This window comes from Poecilia formosa, unplaced genomic scaffold (genome assembly GCF_000485575.1).
Source record: "Poecilia formosa unplaced genomic scaffold, Poecilia_formosa-5.1.2 Scaffold525, whole genome shotgun sequence".
Lineage (NCBI taxonomy): Eukaryota > Metazoa > Chordata > Actinopteri > Cyprinodontiformes > Poeciliidae > Poecilia > Poecilia formosa.
In genome coordinates this window covers 8,009-28,061 of record NW_006800464.1, presented here as the reverse complement: position 1 = coordinate 28,061, position 20,053 = coordinate 8,009, and the positions used below count along the sequence as shown (strand labels likewise).

The following is a 20,053-nucleotide window of genomic DNA, read 5'->3' as shown; positions in this document are numbered from 1 at the left end:
CCAATAAAGAGAATAATACTGATAAATAAAAACCATTTTTTATCTTAAAGTTACACATGTAAAAATAATAAAAAGCCATATATCATAAAAGTTCATCACAATGGAAACAATACATTAAAAAAATAATAATAAAAATAAGAATCACGTGATCAGTACCTGTATGTTTGATGATGTAGGAGCCAAACGTTTAAGTTAGAAGAAAATGAATTACAAAACGTTTTGGCAGATTTGCTGGCATTAAAAAGATGCTGCGAACACAGAAATTCAACTTCAGTTCATGCAGACTGATACGATTTCTTTTCTCGCAGAGAGCGGTCTGGTGTGATGGCGGCGATCTGCTGTTCCTGCGTGTCGTTCCGGTCGCAGGTGTTTACATGCCTCACTGCCGTGGTGTTTAAGAGGCGGTGCGAAGCGGGACAGTGCAGCCATAAAGCCCAATGTCCTTTAGCTGAATCACACCACGCGCACACACAGACACACACACACATTTTTATCTCGCAGTCAGTTTTCAGATCTTGGCATCATTGCGCTGGCACTGAAGGGGCCTCTTCTGGCGAGGCGCTCTGTGTGTGTTCATATGCACTTCTGTCCCTCTCGGCTCCTCCCTATATCTCGGCAATTTGCTCCCTTTATCGCCATCAGGGGAGCAAATGGTTTCTATAGCGACAGGCAATAGGAATTTCTGATTTTTTTTTTTTTTTTTTTTTTTTTGTAGTTTCGAAGCCCTTGGGAGTGAAAGCGAGCTCGTCAGTAACTGTGTGTGTTTCTGCACCACAAGTCAGCCAAGCTTATGACTACATTGTCATCATGGATCAATTTAAGGGATTACGATGGGATTTTACTCTATTATTATCCTATATTACATATTTTTTTTATCCTTTAATATGTAAATATATAAATTCCCTTTTATTTGCAGTCTCTCACATCTCCTGTTGTCTCACATGACCACACACAACCTAGCTTCAGACTGCTAGGCGTGACATTGTTTCGCTGCCTCCCAGCCAGAGGTGGGAAAGCCTCTAGACGGAATATGAAGACATGTGTCAGAAGAACTCGGCAGATGGACACACACTTTCACACGCATTAACATGTTGTGACTTCCTCAGAGGCATTCGTCTTCTCACTCTCTTTTGATTTTCAGTTTCCTTTTTTTTCTGTTTTGCAGTCTGATTCCTACGAGGAATAAAAGTTTGCTAGTTTAATTGTTCACTTTGCATCCTGCTACTACGTGATTTAACTGTTCTGTTCTTTTCTTTATGGGTAAATAAGAAGGAAACATGGTGAAATACTTTCAATTTTGAATTCCAATGACTAAATGTTGCAGCTAAACAGTTTTAAGAAAATGTGGGAAATTGACCGAGTCTGTGATGTTCACAGGAAAATAATGTAGGAACTCCATATATGATATTCAGTTGTGAGGATAAAACAAGATCAGTAAAGTTTGATCATGCACACGTGAAATCATTTCATGAACAAACAATGTTTTAAATCAGTTTTAGCTTAGAGTTAAAGTGCTTATTGACTGTAATACAGAGCTGAAAAAATCACTTTTACTAGCAGAGTTTGAGCCACTGAGGTAACATTATCGGGATTGGTTTTAGTATTGACATAAAGATGGTAACTGGAGTCTCTTCGATGTGTGCGCTACAGAATGGAGACTTCATCTTGACTGAAGTTTTATAAAACAATCTTTGTCTCAGAAGCCACAAACCGCAGCTCTGACAGATGTCATCTTCTGTGAAAGGCTGCATTTGTTGTTCTTCTTCTTGCTGTGTTTTTTTTTTTGTTTTTTTTCCCATGGAGGTTTCTGGATGATTCCCCCAAACAAGGGTTTTATAACAATCTGTTCATGTTGGCTGAATCGTCTGTCAATTGATTTCATAAATGTCTATCTAAATGTGCTCTATTATAACTTCAGCGGGGTGACAGAACAAGCTAAAATCTATTTACCTCTGGTGGTTATATTGCAACATTTGTACCATTTAGACTTGATGACAGAGGTTGTGAATACAGATTTGTATAATTTTCTAATATTCTTGCAATCCTCTCACCGAGAGCGACAAGAAGAGTCATCTCCAAAACACAAACCGAGCTATGTTTGGTGGGAGTGGAAACTTTGCACACAGCAGTTAGCAAGTCTCTAGCTATTAGCATGACTCCATTTTTGCAAAATACAATAGAATAAATATGCCTTAATGCTCCCCAAGGGAAAATTGCTTAATTGTTGACAAGTTATTCCATATAATGTGTTAAATAGTAATAAATACAAATATAACCGTATAAAATGTTTTGAAATATGTATAAATCTATGTGTGATAAGTAATTTAAATATGGCTAAATGTAAAATGATCCATACAATAAAATAATAAGCCTGCACATGGAAACATGTTGATCTACAAGTAAATATATAAACGAATCCAGAGAAAACCTGGATTTAGAGACATTCAGAGGAAAGAAGAAACCTTAAGCTAAAAATAGAACGATACTCAGTGTAGGTGATATTTTTGCTTTATTAATTAGCTAAATAATTTACAATATTTTTGCAGGTTAAATTAAGTACAGATTGGGCCAATCAGGCATTCTGAGCCACTCACTGTTTTTGGTTTAAAAACAAGTAACAGGAATTTTAAAAACAAAAATAGTGTGAAAGTGCTGCTGGTCCTTAGATAGAGGTAATATTTTCTGAAATCAACAGAAAGTAAATGAATCACAGATTATCCTTTCTTATGCACCAAAGCATATTTACTCAACCTTTATCTGATTTTATTTATTTATTTATTTATTCATTTATTTTTTGGGATGTTGAAGCACATGATTCAGTTGATTAAACGTTCTGAAAAATGTAGTTGCTAAATGTTCACCGTAAAACGATACATGTCAGTTCCATAGGAAGACCATATTCATTTCAGTTATTCAACATCCGAGACCTGACTTGGACTTTCAATAACATTTTAATAGCAAAGCTCAGGCAAAGTTTCACTAATAAAGACGCAGCTTTGTGCCACAATGTAAAACTGATGATAAACTATCCGCATGCAAACTGTAATTTTGAACAAGAGGGCATCATCTGTCCACTTACTGCTAATATTAAATCTTTCATTGCAAACTTATCAGCACAGCTGCAAAAGCATTGTGATAAAATTTTAACTCGTAAATGTAGGAAGAGTTTCATAAACATGGACCTCAGCTGCCATCTGTTGCGACTCGCCTGACCTTTAACAACACAGAGCCGAAGCCGCAGGTGTAACAAGCTCTTTGTTTGTTATTAATGATCATCATTTGGAATAGAGGACACTGAATCTGTTTGAAATAATAATAGGGTTTGAAGGTCAGAACTGCACGTTAATATGATTAAAATGTTTGACTTATTCAGAGCAATGTAACCGATCGAAGGAAACCTAACTGATGACATTTTCTCAGCTGTATATTGTTACGCCGCATTATTGTTTTTTTTATTATTTTTTTTTTAATTTAACCTTTTATTTAACCAGGTGAGTTATTCAGAACAAATTCTTATTTACATTAATGCCACAATTAATGTGGCAATCTAATAAAATCAGAGTCCAATAAAACATCACTAAAAGCACATAAAGTCACAATCAACACCAAATGTAATAAAATCCTTGAATTTTGAATCGTTTTGAAAGACGTAGGTTATTACCGAGTCTGAAAAGGTAAATGACCAAAAGTTCAGCAAAGTTTCAATTTAAATGTGTACAGGATCTACAACATGATTGTTATTAGAAATGTAATGATTACACTGTGATTGTTTACCACATAATGCGCCATATTATCACATAATCATTTCTAAAAAAAACAACTTCTGCATTTTGGAATAATCGCTACAAAATCTAATCCCTTTATTAAATATGTGGCAGAAAATACTGCAAAATGTGTTCAAGGTTTTTATTAAATTTTTCGTTTAATGTGTTTTTAATGATGTTTGGGTTACATTTTATTTGACAGGGTGTGCATAAGACTGACATGACATTGTCATAAACTGGAAATAACACCAGTTATGAACATGAAGGAGCCTTTATGAATGTTTATGACTGTTGTCATGAAGTATCACTCGGTATATAATGACACTTTCAATACAAAGTTGACACTTTTAATGCACATTTAATACAACTTTGCATTAAAAGTGTCATTATTTGCCGAATGGCGCTTCATCGCAGCAGTCAAACATTTATGACAGTTTCATGTCAGTCTTATTCACACCTCTGCAAGCATCACTGATGTTTTATTACATTTTGAAGCCGGAGTTTATGACGTTATCACTTACTGCGGCGTTACATGTCTATCCACCTAGCTACATTTTAGCTTTTGTCAGTTATATGTTAAAGCTTTAATAGTCGTGTAGTGAAAGATGTATTCTAATCAGTGCGTTTCATCCATCCAACAACTTAGTAAGTGGCAGATTGCGTTCGGTAACAGGTTTATAAGAGAGGAGCCGTATTTAACTGCTTCTTGTTTGGTTTTACAATCCAACAGTAGATCATGCAGCCCACATAAGTGTCTGCATGTGTGTGCGTGTGTGAGTGTGAAGTTCTTCCACAAAAGCAACTGCTGTTGCAGTTTGGAGTTTTTCATTGTCTTCAGAGAGATGAACTGGAGGCTGTCAATCATGTGTGCATGGTGGGAGTCTCTGCCAAGGCCTCCGCTGGCTCAGCTTTAGCGATGTAGGACACACAAACCCCAATCTTCCTGGCAGACAAACAAATACGCACAAAACACAGACACTCTCATACTCTGCGCTCCGAATAATACCCTCTGCCAGCCTCCCTATGTTGTGAAATGGCTTTCCTCCAACCACGGCTATGTTTGTTATCCAGTCTACTCAAACACACACTCGCATGGCACTAAGCAGACGCTGAGCCAGGCTCCCTGCCTGCAACGTAACCCTGCTTGATCCTGCCTTTAAGCACACACAGACACACACTCATCCACTCCACCCTGCTGAGTGGCCGGCTGCAAGCTATCCACCTCTTGCCATCTAACCGGGGTAAGCAGTCTGTCAAAAACATCAAACCAAGCTTTACTTGAAGGTCCAATCCCCCTCACAAATCCTCGTTGGCACTTTTGAGTCTAATTGGATCTTTCTGAATTGTCTTTTTCCGTCTAATTTCAGTGTTTTGTACCGTTTTTTTTTTTTTGATGATTTCTCCACAAATGCTGGGTTGTCTTTGTTCCACTTTCACGTATACAGAACTTTCGGGGTTTTGTCAGCAGTATTTACATGTCAGATTCTTTCAACAGTCTTTTGGTGCTGACAGATAATTTGTTTCACTCGAAGGGTCTGAGAGGAACTCCAGATAAAGCTCCGATCTCAGTGGTTTTACACTTGATTAAGCTTTTCTCCTGGGTTAATTTAAAAGTCCAGTGTGTAGCATGTAGTGACATCTTCACCGCAAATTGCATACATCTTACTCCCAAACTGTGGTGACCTCGGTTAATGAAGTATTGTGACCGACTCAAGTGCGCATTGGGGCACATTCTCGTTCAGAGACATTCAGATCCATGTTCAAATCAATGACATGCTACTCAACTTTATTTATATAGTACTTCACATGACAAGCAAGCAGGTCATAAATATATTAAACAGTTAAGATTCAAATATAAGTTGGGAAAAGAAATTGCTTGTAGAAGACAAATAAAATTAGAAACATTTTATATGTGTAAAAGACACAAATTTGGTACAATTACTCATCAAGAAATTCAAGTTATTGAGGATAAGATGTTGACTGTTAGCATAGAGGTGATAAGGAGAAAATAAAGACTGATGATTTTCCAGGGAACCAGAGAGTAATGCCAAGCAGTATGAAGATATAAACTTTATTAAAGTTATATAAATCTTATGTTTCTTAAATAAAAGAACACTGATATTGATATTTTCAGTCAAATATAACACCAGATTTCTTAATCTAGCATTCTGAGCTAAATCAGCACCATCCAAAGTAAGAACATGAAATCAAAAAATAACATCTGACATTTTTATGGCCAGGTATACTTACATTAGTTTTGGTGAGGTTAAGATGCACAACTAGACATCCAGGACTTGATGTCTTCAAGACAAGTGTGTAAATGTTAGCAGCAGATTAACTTTCTGGGGCTGTATGAGAAATAAAGCTGTGTCATCAGCATATTGTTGAAACAGTAGATCATATTTTCAGATATTTCCTACAGATATCCTACAGTTTTCTGAATATTAGTCCAGAACATGGTGTATACTATATCAAATATAGTGAACGTTTTGTTTCAATTTTTTCCACTGATAAATTGTGAGGATTGTTGTTAAAAGGGGTTATAATAACTCAGAAAAGAGCGTGGTCTTCAATTTTCATATTTATTGGAAAGGACTCGCCCAGCTAGCCTGCTCCGACAAAATTGATAAAAAATGTACTTTTGCTCTCAAAATCTGAAAATAGAAATAAAATTTGACTAAATTCCCTTAATTGTCAAAGCTTCTTGTTGCTCTAGACACATTTGTCTTTATCGTAGCAGCTGTAAATGTGGCTCTTTGAATTAAGAAAAGCTGCTGACCCTGAGACTTCACAACTTTCACAATCTTCACTGATGTTGAAAAAGTTTGGAGTTCATGCTTACAGACTGGTTTCAGCAGATTTTTTGCTACACTACTGAAAGGCTTAGGATCCCACACTTATCAACTACACCAGCTGAAGGATCATAGAGTGGAGGGTTGGTCAAACAAAGTTAAGCCAACTAAACGCATCAAACTCCTGGAAAGTGTCAGAAGGACGACAGCTGAGAGAGTGAAACTTAGGAGTTAGAGGCAGTAATATGCAAATTTAAACACCGTCTCTTTTTCTTTCCTCCTTAAAATGAACAAGAAGCTATTTAAAATCTTTATCCATCTTTGACAGACTGCTGGTGTTAGATACATATTATCATTAGTATGTTACTCATTACAATTTTGGAACTTTACTTTGTGTGCTTCCAGTTAACTTTAAATCTCATGCTTGGCTGAAAACGGATGTTTTTGGGGGGATGAATTCATTTCTTTAATCATCATGACTGCTAAGCTTAATAGGATAAGAAACCAGATTTTATCTCTCTTTTGTTGCTCATCAAGCATTCTCCCAATGCTCTTTAAGGATTAGGAAATTGCCTGATGCCATTTAATAAAAAGTAAAAATCAGTTTCTGTACTGTTGCCCACACAGATGAATGTCAGGCACCCTGGGTTTCAGCTTTATTGGTTGTTGGAAGCCGGGTCTTTGTGCAGGCCTCAACATGTCAGTGTTTATGAAACCATACCCAGTTCTCTGTGGAAATGGCCAATATTTCTGTCACTTTCCTGTTTCTGTCATGGGGATATGCATTTCAGGCAATTATGCTACCCTTTAGCAGCAACACAGCGAAGCACTGAAAAGCTGCGAAGGCAGACACTGTCCAAACAAGCAGAAATTTTGAGCCATAAAAAGAAATGTCCAATGAAAGGCTTTTTGGGGGAAAGTTCAAAAAGTCACTGATTACTACTGAGCTGTCATGCTGCCTTTAGCCAAACAGAAATAAAGCTCTTACACCATACCAGTCCATCTCAATCAATGAAGGCATCACTGGACATTCATTTACTTCAGTAATTCAATTCAAAAAGTAAACTTGTTTATTAAATTGATATTTTATTTGGTTATTTGTGTTTATCTTAATGCTTTATGTGTTCCAGCCAATGAAGAGCTAACATTTGGTTTCTTGGTTGAATGACAGTAAAAGGTGCAGTTGGAAAAGATGCACATTCAAAATCAATAACAGCACTTTTTAAATAAATAGAGTAAGAAATCCTTTCAGAGGTGGGGGGGAATTTTACAATGTGTGGACTTCAGCAGGAGTCAGAAGCCATTTTCACAAAACATTTCCATCATAAACCCACAAAGACAAAGCCACCTTTAAGCTGTTGGTGGTCCTTCATAAATCACAAGTGAAGTTGTTGATTTCCCACACTGCTATATTTATCAAAAAACAAGTCAGCAGTGCAGGACGGCACTCTTTTTCCCCACACCGTTCCTTTCAAAACACTAACGAAATAAAAAAAACTCAAAGTGGCAATCTTATTGTTGATGGAGCAAATGCTTCGGATTTACTGATATTTCTCAAAATCTTCTTCTTTTGGCAGAAATTATTCTGGGTTTTTGGCTTGTAAATCCTGTGGCTATGTGTTCACACAGTCTGCATCACTCCCTCGACCCACAGAGCTAACCCAGCACTCTGCAGGGCAGCCAGTGATGGGCTCTGACTACCTTGCTTGGCAAGTAAGACACGTAACAGAAAAAGGTTGACTTCTACCCCTGTGCTGCGTCTGTCTTTTCATAAAAAAAAAAAAAACGAGTAGCCAAAAGGCACTTTAATCCCACCTCGAAGTGTTTTTGTGAAAGCGGCTAAAGCTTCAAGAGAAACCACACAGTCTTATCCAAGGAATGGGCTGCAGCCGTTGTGTTAAGCTGCTCCTAAATCAGTGACAGCGTCAGAAATATCTCACCATGGCAAAAGAGAGAAAGGAATAGACTGTTACTGAGTGCTCCAAACTCCTCTTTTCATATGAAAGTAAACTTTTCATTTTATTCAGAAATCAAGTCATCCAGAAAGTGTGAAAGAAGACAGTAGACCAGTGGTCTCAAAGTGGAGTCCTAGAGGGCCAGAGTCCCTGTAGCTTTTAGATGTGTCCCTTGTCCTACACACTTGAATTAAGTCTTTATCAAGTCAAGAGGACTCCAAAGCACTTCACTACAATCTCCCTTTCACACACACATTCACAGCCACAGCTGCCTAGGGCTGCCATGCACAGGTGCCACCTGACCATTTGACCACTACAAGCAGGCAAGATGAGTGAAGTGTCACAACGAAAGAGATTATTTGAGTGGGGAATGAACTGGCAACTCGCCAATTGCAGGGCAAACTACCATCACCATTATCCAGTCCAACTCTTCAGAGCTCTGCTAACAAGCTAACATTGGAGCCCTGTGTGCTGATGCAGAGAGACATCTAGGAGATTCAGGACATCGTGCCTTGAGGACTGGAGTTTGAGACCACTGCTGTAGAGGTGCAGAATCCAATTGCTTGAAGTCCAGGGGTCAGTGATGACTTGGGAATCATGTCATTGGCTTGTGTTGGTCCACTTTGTTTTATAAAAAACAAAGTCAATATAGCTGTTTACAATATAGCTGTTTACTTTCCAAGTAAACAGCTATATTGACTTTGGTTTTTATAAAAAACTTAATGCTTCCATCTGCTGATGATCTTTACAGCGATGCTGACGTTATTCCTCTGCTCAGTACCTGTCCACTTTGACAAAGGTACCAAAAGCTGGTTCAGTGACCATGGTGTCACTGTCCTTGATTAGCCTGTAAACTGGTCTGACCTGATTTTTAGAAAGTCTTTAAGATGTTGTCAAGAAGAAGATGAGACACCAGATCCAACAACTGAGACGTGGTCAAGGACTGCCAGATCAACCTGGGTTGGGAGGCACTGAGTGACTTAGTCAGGAAAGAACGTACACCATGTTCAGAGCAAGTAGTCCTCCATGTAGTTGTTCACAGTTTTGGTTTCATGTCTCCCCCTTCTCTCTCTCTCTCTCCACCCTCTTTCCTGTCTGTTTGCTGTTCAGTAATGGCTACAAGTGGCTAAAAATCAAAATGTCTATTACATCTCAGCAGTAGCAAAGGCTGATCTCCATCCCATGCCTCACTGACGTAGCAATTCATGCAAAAGGAGCCTTGACCAAGTACTGAGTGTAGATACTCGACAGCAGTGGTTCCCAAACTTTTTCTCATGGGCCCCCCCAGTGATTTCCAAACTATTTCTGGGCCCCCCTATGGCTTACAAATAGCTGTCTGGTTGAACGATGTGTGTAAGCAAAGATGGGGTTAGAGAGTGGATTCTTAGAGACTCCCTGTTATACTCAGCCCTGGCTCCAGACGAACAAAAGGAGGGGGAGGGGGAATCCACATTTTTGGGGGCAAAATAAATTATAGCTGAACATAGACAACAACACCAGTAGCCTACAAGCTAATTGTTAACAAGCTTAAGGTGTTGTATTGATATTAGCTAGTCATCTTTTAGCTAACTTTACCTGCATCCAACAGCTTTACTCAACTCAGTCGGTTAGTTTGGGGGAAAAACTGTGAAAAGTTCTTTGCATTTTGCTGGTTTGCTGCCATGATTCTAACACACCTACATAGCTCTGTACAGCAGCAGCAGGTCTCCTTCACTGCCGCACTGGGTTCCCAGTGCCAGCGTTGTAGCACTCATGTTGCGTTTAAAGGCGGCTCGGAAAAACAGGTTACCACATGTTAACAATGGATTAAACAGTTTTAACTGCTGATAAAAGTGACAGAGGACACATATATGGGAAGTACAGAAGCCTCTACTGTATCAAATTGACAGAGGAATAACTGAGAGTTGGCCATTCTAAGGTAAAAACCCAGCGCATACAGTGTTCATGGCTTCTTTTTTTTTCATCGCAATGGCACGGCATCCCCCTAGGGGGCGCGCCCCACAGTTTGGGAACCTCTGCTCTACAGGATGTTTCAGTAGATGCAGTTCTTTTAAATTAAAGTCCTGAGAAACCAAATTTTGGGTTGTCATAAGCTGTGAAGCGTAGCCTCTTAACTGTCACTCTGAAAAATGTCAGTCCAAGAGGACACTGGTGTCCTCAACAGCTCATTAAGAAATAAACACTTGAAAAATATCATATTGCACTATAATATATGGCCTGGACTTCATTTTTTGAGCTAAATTACTCATATAAGTACATTATTTGATGTTGTTGATTTTATATATATATATATATATATATATATATATATATATATATATATATGTGTGCGTGTGTGTGGAAGTATGCCTACTTTCCACCTGACCAGTGGAAAGTAGGCATACATTTGTAGTGCATCATTACGAAATGGTTTGCCTCCACTTAAGTAAAGCACCAAGGGCAAAAACTAAGACCTTCAAAGACCGAGGTGGACTCACATGGTCCGAATTCAGATGACCCAAAATGAAAGAAACCTCTCTTTTCCTTATTCATCTAAACCGAGGCTAAGCATAGATTAGAAACCTATCTGTTGTGCTCCCCGTGGTCTGCAATACGCAGTCTATCCACATTAGTTCTGATCACTGGCTGCCTCCAGGCTTTCTCCTCTTCCACCCTTCCCTCTCTCCTTCCCTCTCTTTGTTTACCACATAGAGGTTGATTTATGTCGGCTGCACTTGGCAGAGTTGGGTGGCGTGGGCGAGATACAGCAGCTGAAGTGGAGCGAGAGAGGAGACGGCGAGGAGGGATGAAAAGAGGGAAAAGCAAAAGGCCAAATCGGAGTGATGTAGCGGGGGGAACGTGGAGAGATGAGGACAGGCTGAAAGAAGGAAACTAAATACAGAAGGTTTGGCGAGAACAGAGACAACGGGAGGTTGGGGGCGGGACGGAAAGAGGTGTTGTGCCGGCCTCAGGTGTCTCCTGCTGATTTGTATATTTTATGATGCCTTCTCTACGTCAGAATCCAGGGTCTCTCGTTTGGTTCTCATCAGTCTCATTATGTAAAATCACGTAAAACTTAAATAGAGGATGATTATTTGGAGCAAAACTTTCTCTTTTTTTTCATATTGTTCAGTTAGGTAGGATGTTTGTTGCACTGTAAGACAGTCGCCCTTAAGATCAAAACATGATTATGAAACAGCAGATCGGGATCTCAGGTTTTTTGTTTTTTGTTTCCAGGTATTTATATCTCGCTTTGTTTCACAACGTCGTGTTTTGTAGCTGAAAGCATTTTAGGTGCATGAGGGAGATGCAACTAAAATGCATCTCCCTCAAATATCTGGTTGGAACTAGATATTTACATACATCGAATAAAAAGATGCAAACATGAAGTTTAACATGAAGTTAAATCAGACCGAACTTTTCTTATTTTAACTTGGTTAGAATTACCAAAATTATTTTTTAGAAATTATTTTGCATCTTTTCTCAAATTCAAAGGCTATACATACATTTTGCTCAGCATCAGGGACAATGTCTTTTAAAATGTATGACTCTGGTCGGAGCTGTTGGGATGACGATTGATCTGATGGAAGGAAGACGTAACATCAAGAACGGAAAGTTGCACAGAGAGCAGTGTGAATGATGCTGCTGAATGAGATCCATTTCCACATTGATCAGCTCCGCTCAGCTCCGTGGGGAACAATTTGATTGATACACTGCCTTGTAGATGTATTTAAACCCCTTGACCTTTTTCTTGTTTTCTTACATTGTAGCTACAAGTTGCTATTCCCTCTTTTGGGATTTGATTTGATAGACCAACACAGAGTAGCACATCATCAGGAAATGGCAGGAAAGAGAGGCGCCGTTTTCAGTTATTTTGGGGTCGTTTTTTTTACTATTTTTGGATATTTCCCTGCCAGCTTTCCACATCTAAAAACCGACATGTTTGTTTGTTATATGAAAATAGTTTGGATGGAGAGCACCTGTGAGCAGGTGCCAATGTGATTTTGGTCTAAACTTTGACTTTGCCATTCTAACAAAGATCTGGTTTGATCTAATCTAAACCAAGTACAGCTTTAGTTTATTTTACAAAAAATCAGAAACAGGCTAGAGAGCAGAGCAAGTTAATAATTCATGGTGGCCATGGAAACACAAATAACAAATTCCATCCGTTAAAAAGCTGCTCAGCTATTTCACTAAACGAGAAAAAAATGTTTTCTCTCCGTGGTTTCAGCAGGTTAAAATCAGACAATTGTCGAGTCTGCATGACTCACCGTCTTTCAATAGACGCCTGCAGCACCTGTGAGGAGAATTCATCCCAGCCGCCGCTTCACGGCTTTCTGAAAGAAACCGCATAAAAATCTACATCTCTTGCTTCTCTGTCTGTGTTTCCCTGCAGCTGGTCAGCTGAGCCAGTCGGCTCATTTCTCCCTGCAGCTGCCCTACACTGTGCTGGGCCTTGGACGCAGCGCCAACTTTCTGGACCACCTCTTCGTCGGCATTCCCAGGAAGCCTGGAGAAACGGTGAGGATGCATGTTTAAAGACACAATGGAGGCTGGGAGTGGGGGAGAAAAATACAGGCTGCGTAGTTGAATAGATTGTCTGTGGTGGAGCAAAAGAAAATAAAAAAATGTAAAGATCAAAAAATTAAAGAAAGCTCAAAAAACATCAGATTTAAACCCCCAGGTGCAAGTTTCCCTGGAACACGAAAGCTGAAGTTAAAACTCCAAATTGAGTTATTTCTGAACAGCCTGTGTCCCTTCTGAGCGCTGCGTGCCATGCGTGTCTCTCCCACTTTATGTCTCTGCATTGAGAGGGGAGAAACAGCCGCGGGACGGCGATATCCAGAGCCAAAAAGCTGTCCAAGAAAATATCAACTCATAGAATAATTCATGAAAACGTTTAGCATTTCAAAGTCACAGGCAGAGAGCAGAAGTTTTGTTTCTGAACTCAGCTTTTTTATGTCAAGGAGCTGGATGTTAGATTTTCTTCATAAAATAATAATAAATAAAAAAAATAAGAAACATCTTTTCGTTTATTTATTTGCTTTCCAAATGAACGCAGAGCAGGAACAGCTGAATCTATCAGAGTAATTTGAATTTTTCACCGTCATTTAAAGCTTGGTTCACATTTTCTTTTGCAACTGTTTATGCAAAGATCTGATGCCTTGTATCAGCTGTCAAGGAAAGTGATCAAACAAGATGTCTGCTAATGAGAGCAGCTCATTAGATAATGTGGGAAAGGTGCCATGCCTACATCTTTTAAACACCAAGTGTGTGTGTGTGTGTGTGTGTGTGTGTGTGTGTNTTCAGGGTTGACTCTGACCAACAAAATGGGACCATCGAGCGATGAGTGACTGTTCCTCCGCTTCTTAAAGATCTGCCAGTCAATCATCTGGAATCAGCTGCCGGTGCGTCAGCCTGTCAGAGCTCTCTTCCGAGATCCTCTATAGAAAAGACCACTCACACTGACCCGAATCCTAACACTATCAGAGTAATCTGAATTTTTCACCGTCATTTAAAGCTTGGTTCACATTTTCTTTTGCAACTGTTTATGCAAAGATGTGATGCCTTGTATCAGCTGTCAAGGAAAGTGATCAAACAAGATGTCTGCTAATGAGAGCAGCTCATTAGATAATGTGGGAAAGGTGCCATGCCCACATCTTTTAAACGCCAAGTGTGTGTGTGTGTGTGTGTGTGTGTGGCGTGTGTGTATAACAGCTGAACCCAGTTTAAATTGCAGCAACAATCAGTATGGAGTTTTTTCCAGTCTTCCATTTCTGAAATCAATTTATGGGTTATTTTCCTAAACACTCACATTTTCACATTACTTTCCTTTGCTTCTTCTCCTTAATGAGCACCGGTGAAGTATTTTCACTCGTCATAAGCAATGTTTCTCCATATCTTTAGAAGAGGCATGTTTTCTGCCTACACCTCATTATAGGTGTTAAAAGGTTTACTTTCAAGAGTTTAGTTTGTATTTAAAAAGAAAAAAAGGTCGCAAAATTGAAATGTATTTGGACACATTGTGGGAGATGGATAATACAGGACTTTGTGGAATGTTTTCCAGATCTAGATATGAAATTCTCACAGTATTTTACAAAAGCAAAATCAAAATGATCTCATTTCATGCACTTAAAACAGAAAACCAATAATTATTCCAAAAGTCCAGTCCCCCAAACCTTTGGGTTTTGCGTTAGGGTTGGTAAAGTTTCAGTGAATATAGTACATCCCTGTGCCATTTGGGAATTATCCTGACTATCAGCTAATAATGTTTGATACAGCTGGCATCCTTAGCGAACTTAGGGTTCATTCACACCAGCCCTGTTTAGTCCACTTTATCTGAACTCTATCCGGTTTGTTTGGGGAGGTGGAAATGCCCAATCAAACTTTGATGTGGACCAAAAGAGCAAACTCTTTTCCATCTTAAAACCCGGGTCTGGACTCGTTTGGAGTGAACTCTGGTGCGCTTTGAATGCATATGTGAACGCCAAAAACAGAAAGCAGACTATAGCAAAGGGCATTCTGGGTAAATACAACCAAAATAAACATTTTGGTGGGAGAAGTGGTTTTTGGAGTTTTCCTAAAGAGAAAAGTGGAATCATACAACCGCTAAAATCTCACCACCCTTCACTGTTGTTCACATTTTGTGACGAAGGTACGTGCGCTCGTGTCTTCTCCTGAAGTTTTCATGTTGTTTTCTGAAGTAGATCTAAGTTCAGCACCACCACAGGTGAGGAGTGGAACAGGTTTTTAAAGGGTTTGGTTCATTTGACCCAATACAGCGTGAAAGCAAACCGCACCAGCTGAAAAAGTAACAAATGTTTCAAGTTTGGTCCCTAATCAAAACAAGTCTACTGAACCACCAGGCGTGAAAAGACTCTAAGTAAGAGACTTAGTCGGCACACCTTTCGTTTCTACACCTTTACTCTAGTTTTTACAAGTAGAAATATTTCCAGACTCATAAATTTGTCCTTATGGATACATTTAGAATTTTTAAAACTTTTTTTTTTTTTGCTGTTTTTGAGACTAATTCTTTGCATTTTTTTTATAACCAACTCATCAGTGCATTTCTGTTCAGAAGTGCCAACAATTCAATGTTGTCACATCCTTTAAAACAAATCTTTGTTTAACTTCTTTGGAAGCCCACGATGCGTGAATGACTATTGAAGCCGCCCATCTGTGCATCCTGTCGGACGAAGTGCTAATGTAAAACTAATACGCTAAACAACAGGAAGCTTGTGTTGATGAAATTTATTCATCTCCCACATTTTTCTACTTCACTCCCATAAATGTCATCACTCTTCAGCTCGGCTCCCTCCCCATCGCCGCATCCATCTCCAGCTCTGTTTCCTCTCCCAGTACACTTGTCGCTCTGAATATTCGGAACAACAGAGCCCTTTTTCTCCCCTCCCGTGTGGCACCAAGGTCTTCGTCAAGCAGCTCATTTAAATTGCAGATGACTCAGTCCGACAAACTCTGAAGCCGTAGTGCGCCCAAAAACTCTCAGCTTAACCAGGCTGCTTTATTGTCCCTCTTTTCAGTCCTTTTTTTTTTTATCCCTATACATTTTTATATCATCTCGTGTTCCTAGTTTCCCTCCTCCTTACACATTCCTTCTACAAAATGTCTTAATGAATGCCTAAAGATGCAGTCTATTATGCAAAGTGGGCTTTTTTTTCCCCAGCCAGAGGGTCTGGAGAATGGAGGGACTGCATTAAATCTACAAAGTCTTTAATGAGGAAAAGCCGGGCCCCACTGTAAAGAGGACGGTGTTTATAAATCCTTTCCACTGTGCCTTCTTGACGCCTTTGTTAGGTTTAATCTTTCTGTTTATCTACGTTCTTGATCTGTCTCTCTGACTTACGCAGTAGAAATATCTCTATATTTAACAGTAATAAACAGTAAAATTGTGACGGGAAAAATTCGGAAACTATAAAACAATTCAAAACCATTAATGTGATGTAAAATTAATCTGAAAATAGTAACTTGTATATTTTACATTTCTACGTTCAATTTATGGTTTGTTTTCATGTTTGTTTTAGGACAGTGCTGTTTTCCAAAAGTTAAAGCATTTTCATCTTTGAACCGTAACTCAACGATGTCAAAGAAAAAAATGTTTTACCCGTTTTACTCAGCTGTCGGCGTTTTACTGTTGAATTAACTTTTCTTGCACTGAACATTTGATCCAATCTTTGCTTTCCGACCCTGACTTTTGTAATTTCTCACCTATAGAAACGTTGCAATGTGACGATTATCCTGCACCTGATTGCCTACAATGGCTACCATTGGTTTTAGCTGCCAGGTTGTCAAAATAATGCACTAAATCTTAAATATACGAATGATAAATAAAGAAAAAAGGACGACGACATAATAAGGTCCAAGGGCATCACATTTCACTGGTCACTGAAAGGTTTTCATAAAAGTATGAAACGGGTGTTATGCTAGTTTGACGTTGACATCCTTAACATGTAGATGTGCTGCAGAATTCTGTTTCTGTTCGGTTTGTAGAAATAAAGGAAGGCAACCCACACACCACCTCCGTGACAGATCATCAGAGAAACAGGTGTTAAAAATAAACACCTGCTTAATTTAAACTACAGCTGCTGTGTTCAGATGATCACTTAATAATATGAGAGTAAACTTCAAGCATGAGAACATTACGTGAAGGACTGAATGTTCTGTTCTTGGTGTGGGTAATGTCTGTGTGTTTTTAGGTGGTGAATAACATCGAAGTGTCTGAGGATACACTTGATAGTAATGTCCGCTCCGTCAGCCAGTGGAGCTGTTGTCAGTCAGTTTCTACGGCTCAGAGTGAGAAAAAATAATAATGCGAGTGGTTTTGAGTTATTCTTCTATTGTGTTTCTGTATTATTTATCCTGTTGCTGTGGCGCACTGTGCTAAATTAATAATACCTACACCTCCAGGTTTCATTTAGTTAAATGAATTGTGCTGCTGCAGCAACATGGCCATGGATGGCAAGTAAAGGAATAATCTTTTTGCCCTCCAGCCTGTCTGCTGTGTCACTGAGGAGGACGGTCTGTGAAACGTGCTTGAATGTCTACCATTTTCCGTCCGATCTCTGCTATCTGTTACTACCTCTTCCTCTGTGAGTGTCTCTCCTCCTGCTTACTTATCTTCCACCCAGGGGATTCCCTCTGCTGCTCCAAGTGGTTTACTTCACTAATCAGTCCCCTACTTGTCACTCTCACCCGCCATGTCTGAATCCGCCTCTGTCGGCTCTCTCTGGTAGCGGCGCTACTTTCCCTGGCTTTGAACCAGGCAGTTTCTCTCTCTCTCCCTCTTTCTCTCTGAAGATTTGGGAAGGTTTTCCTTCTCCAAACAGCCAGATCAGATCTGCTCCCAGACAGCAGCAGTGGAGGCTGACTCGCCTCCATCGTCGCCCAACCCTCCTCCACCCCCCCACTGGCTGCCATGAATGGTCGGCGCTTTCCGAGGGCTAAGCGACAATGGCTGGCGGCAGGAGTGTGCTTTTTCTTGTTTAAAAAAGCAACGCCTTTGCTGCACGCTTATTTAAAATAGCTGTTAGACATGGTTCCCGCTCTGGTGTTGAGGAATGGTGAATCACAATTAAAAAGCAGCGGCACTTCCACATTCTGCCAGACTGGAAATGTTACAGATCTCTCCAGCTCTGAGCACGGTTGTGATCTTGGGATCTCTGATGTGATTGCCCCTGTTGCCTCTGGTAACGCTGAGCTCATAAACTGTAGCTCTGGCAACTCTTGATCCTAAACTGTCTTCATTCTGTGTTTTTTTTTAATTATTATTATAAATGCTGAAAAATTTCAAAAATTTGAATCCTACATGGACTGTAAGATGTCTGGAAAATAATTGTATTATTATTTTTATTATAATAAATTAGGGCCTGGTTTTGAGCGTTTTAATTTTGATGAAATAATCACATAGATTTTAATGAATTTAATATTTTAAAGCATTTTTTCTTTTTTACTTACTAATGTTCTGGCTGCAGCCCATGAATGATCAGCTGAACCATTTGAATGGGTTTAATATCACTTTGACCAATCTGATGGTTTTATCACCTGTATAACAAATACAAAACTACAAGTGTCTTCATTGTTGAGCTCATATGTGTGTTCAATAATTTACCAGAAAAAAGGCTTTGAATTTAAAATATTGCTTATTTTATAAACATAGTTTATCAATATAGTTGTCTATATTTGACTGTAAATAATTATAGACTCTGCAATAAAAAATGTTTTAAAAATTGCAAGTTCCAACACAGGTAAAACGCGAATATTTGTTGTTGCATGATAGAAAAAGCAATATTATATTTTAAAAGCAAAAAATGTATATTCAGATCATGATCTCTATCTTTGATTTGCTACATCAAACTTAAGCTTTTTTTTCCAACTCTGTGATCAGTTTGGTTTCTAAGTTACTGATGGCGTGTAAAGATAAGTACAGACTCCATCAAAAAATCAAATATGATTTTTTTAATTATCATTTTTTAATTTCTTTTTTATTTGCTCCTACTTCCTTTTAGATCAGGGTTGTAAATTGAGTCTATGACTTTTTTAATGCTTTTGTTTTTGTGGTTTATCATCCAAGATTCTTACCTAAGAATCTGTAGATAATGGAGAATAATAAGGTCCAGAATCATATTTAACCAAACACTACAGACCTGATTTACATTGGTCCACAAGTAANACCAATCTGATGGTTTTATCACCTGTATAACAAATACAAAACTACAAGTGTCTTCATTGTTGAGCTCATATGTGTGTTCAATAATTTACCAGAAAAAAGGCTTTGAATTTAAAATATTGCTTATTTTATAAACATAGTTTATCAATATAGTTGTCTATATTTGACTGTAAATAATTATAGACTCTGCAATAAAAAATGTTTTAAAAATTGCAAGTTCCAACACAGGTAAAACGCGAATATTTGTTGTTGCATAATAGAAAAAGCAATATTATATTTTGCAAGCAAAAAATGTATATTCAGATCATGATCTCTATCTTTGATTTGCTACATCAAACTTAAGCTTTTTTTTCCAACTCTGTGATCAGTTTGGTTTCTAAGTTACTGATGGCACGTAAAGATAAGTACAGACTCCATCAAAAAATCAAATATGATTTTTTTAATTATCATTTTTTAATTTCTTTTTTATTTGCTCCTACTTCCTTTTAGATCAGGGTTGTAAATTGAGTCTATGACTTTTTTTAATGCTTTTGTTTTTGTGGTTTATCATCCAAGATTCTTACCTAAGAATCTGTAGATAATGGAGAATAATAAGGTCCACAATCATATTTAGCCAAACACTACAGACCTGATTTACATTGGTCCACAAGTAAGCAAACATAGTTACCAACTTACTTTGGATATACTGCTGAATCCAAAGCCAGTTTCAGCATTGAGTTGTCATGATTTGTGGAACATATTAAGCTATAATTATATTAAAACATAATTATATACATGTTTTGTATTGAAATGTTTGTAATGTAAGAACACATTACAAACATAGAAGCAAGGAGATATTTTTTTTATTATTTTCTTCATGTTTCAGTGAAGGAAAAGCTT

The 20,053-nt window shown here is 38.5% G+C and overlaps 1 protein-coding gene across 1 annotated transcript in view; it reads left to right on the top strand.

Moving 5' to 3' along the window:
- The window catches only part of itfg1 (integrin alpha FG-GAP repeat containing 1), a 149,654-nt gene extending 136,610 nt beyond the window's left edge, over positions 1-13,044 (top strand). Inside the window, exon 15 of the mRNA XM_007540226.2 lies at positions 12,887-13,044. Coding sequence (XP_007540288.1) covers positions 12,887-13,029 — 143 coding nt within the window. The 3' untranslated portion in view covers positions 13,030-13,044. The remainder of the gene's footprint in view (positions 1-12,886) is intronic.
- The last annotated feature ends 7,009 nt before the right edge of the window (positions 13,045-20,053 follow it).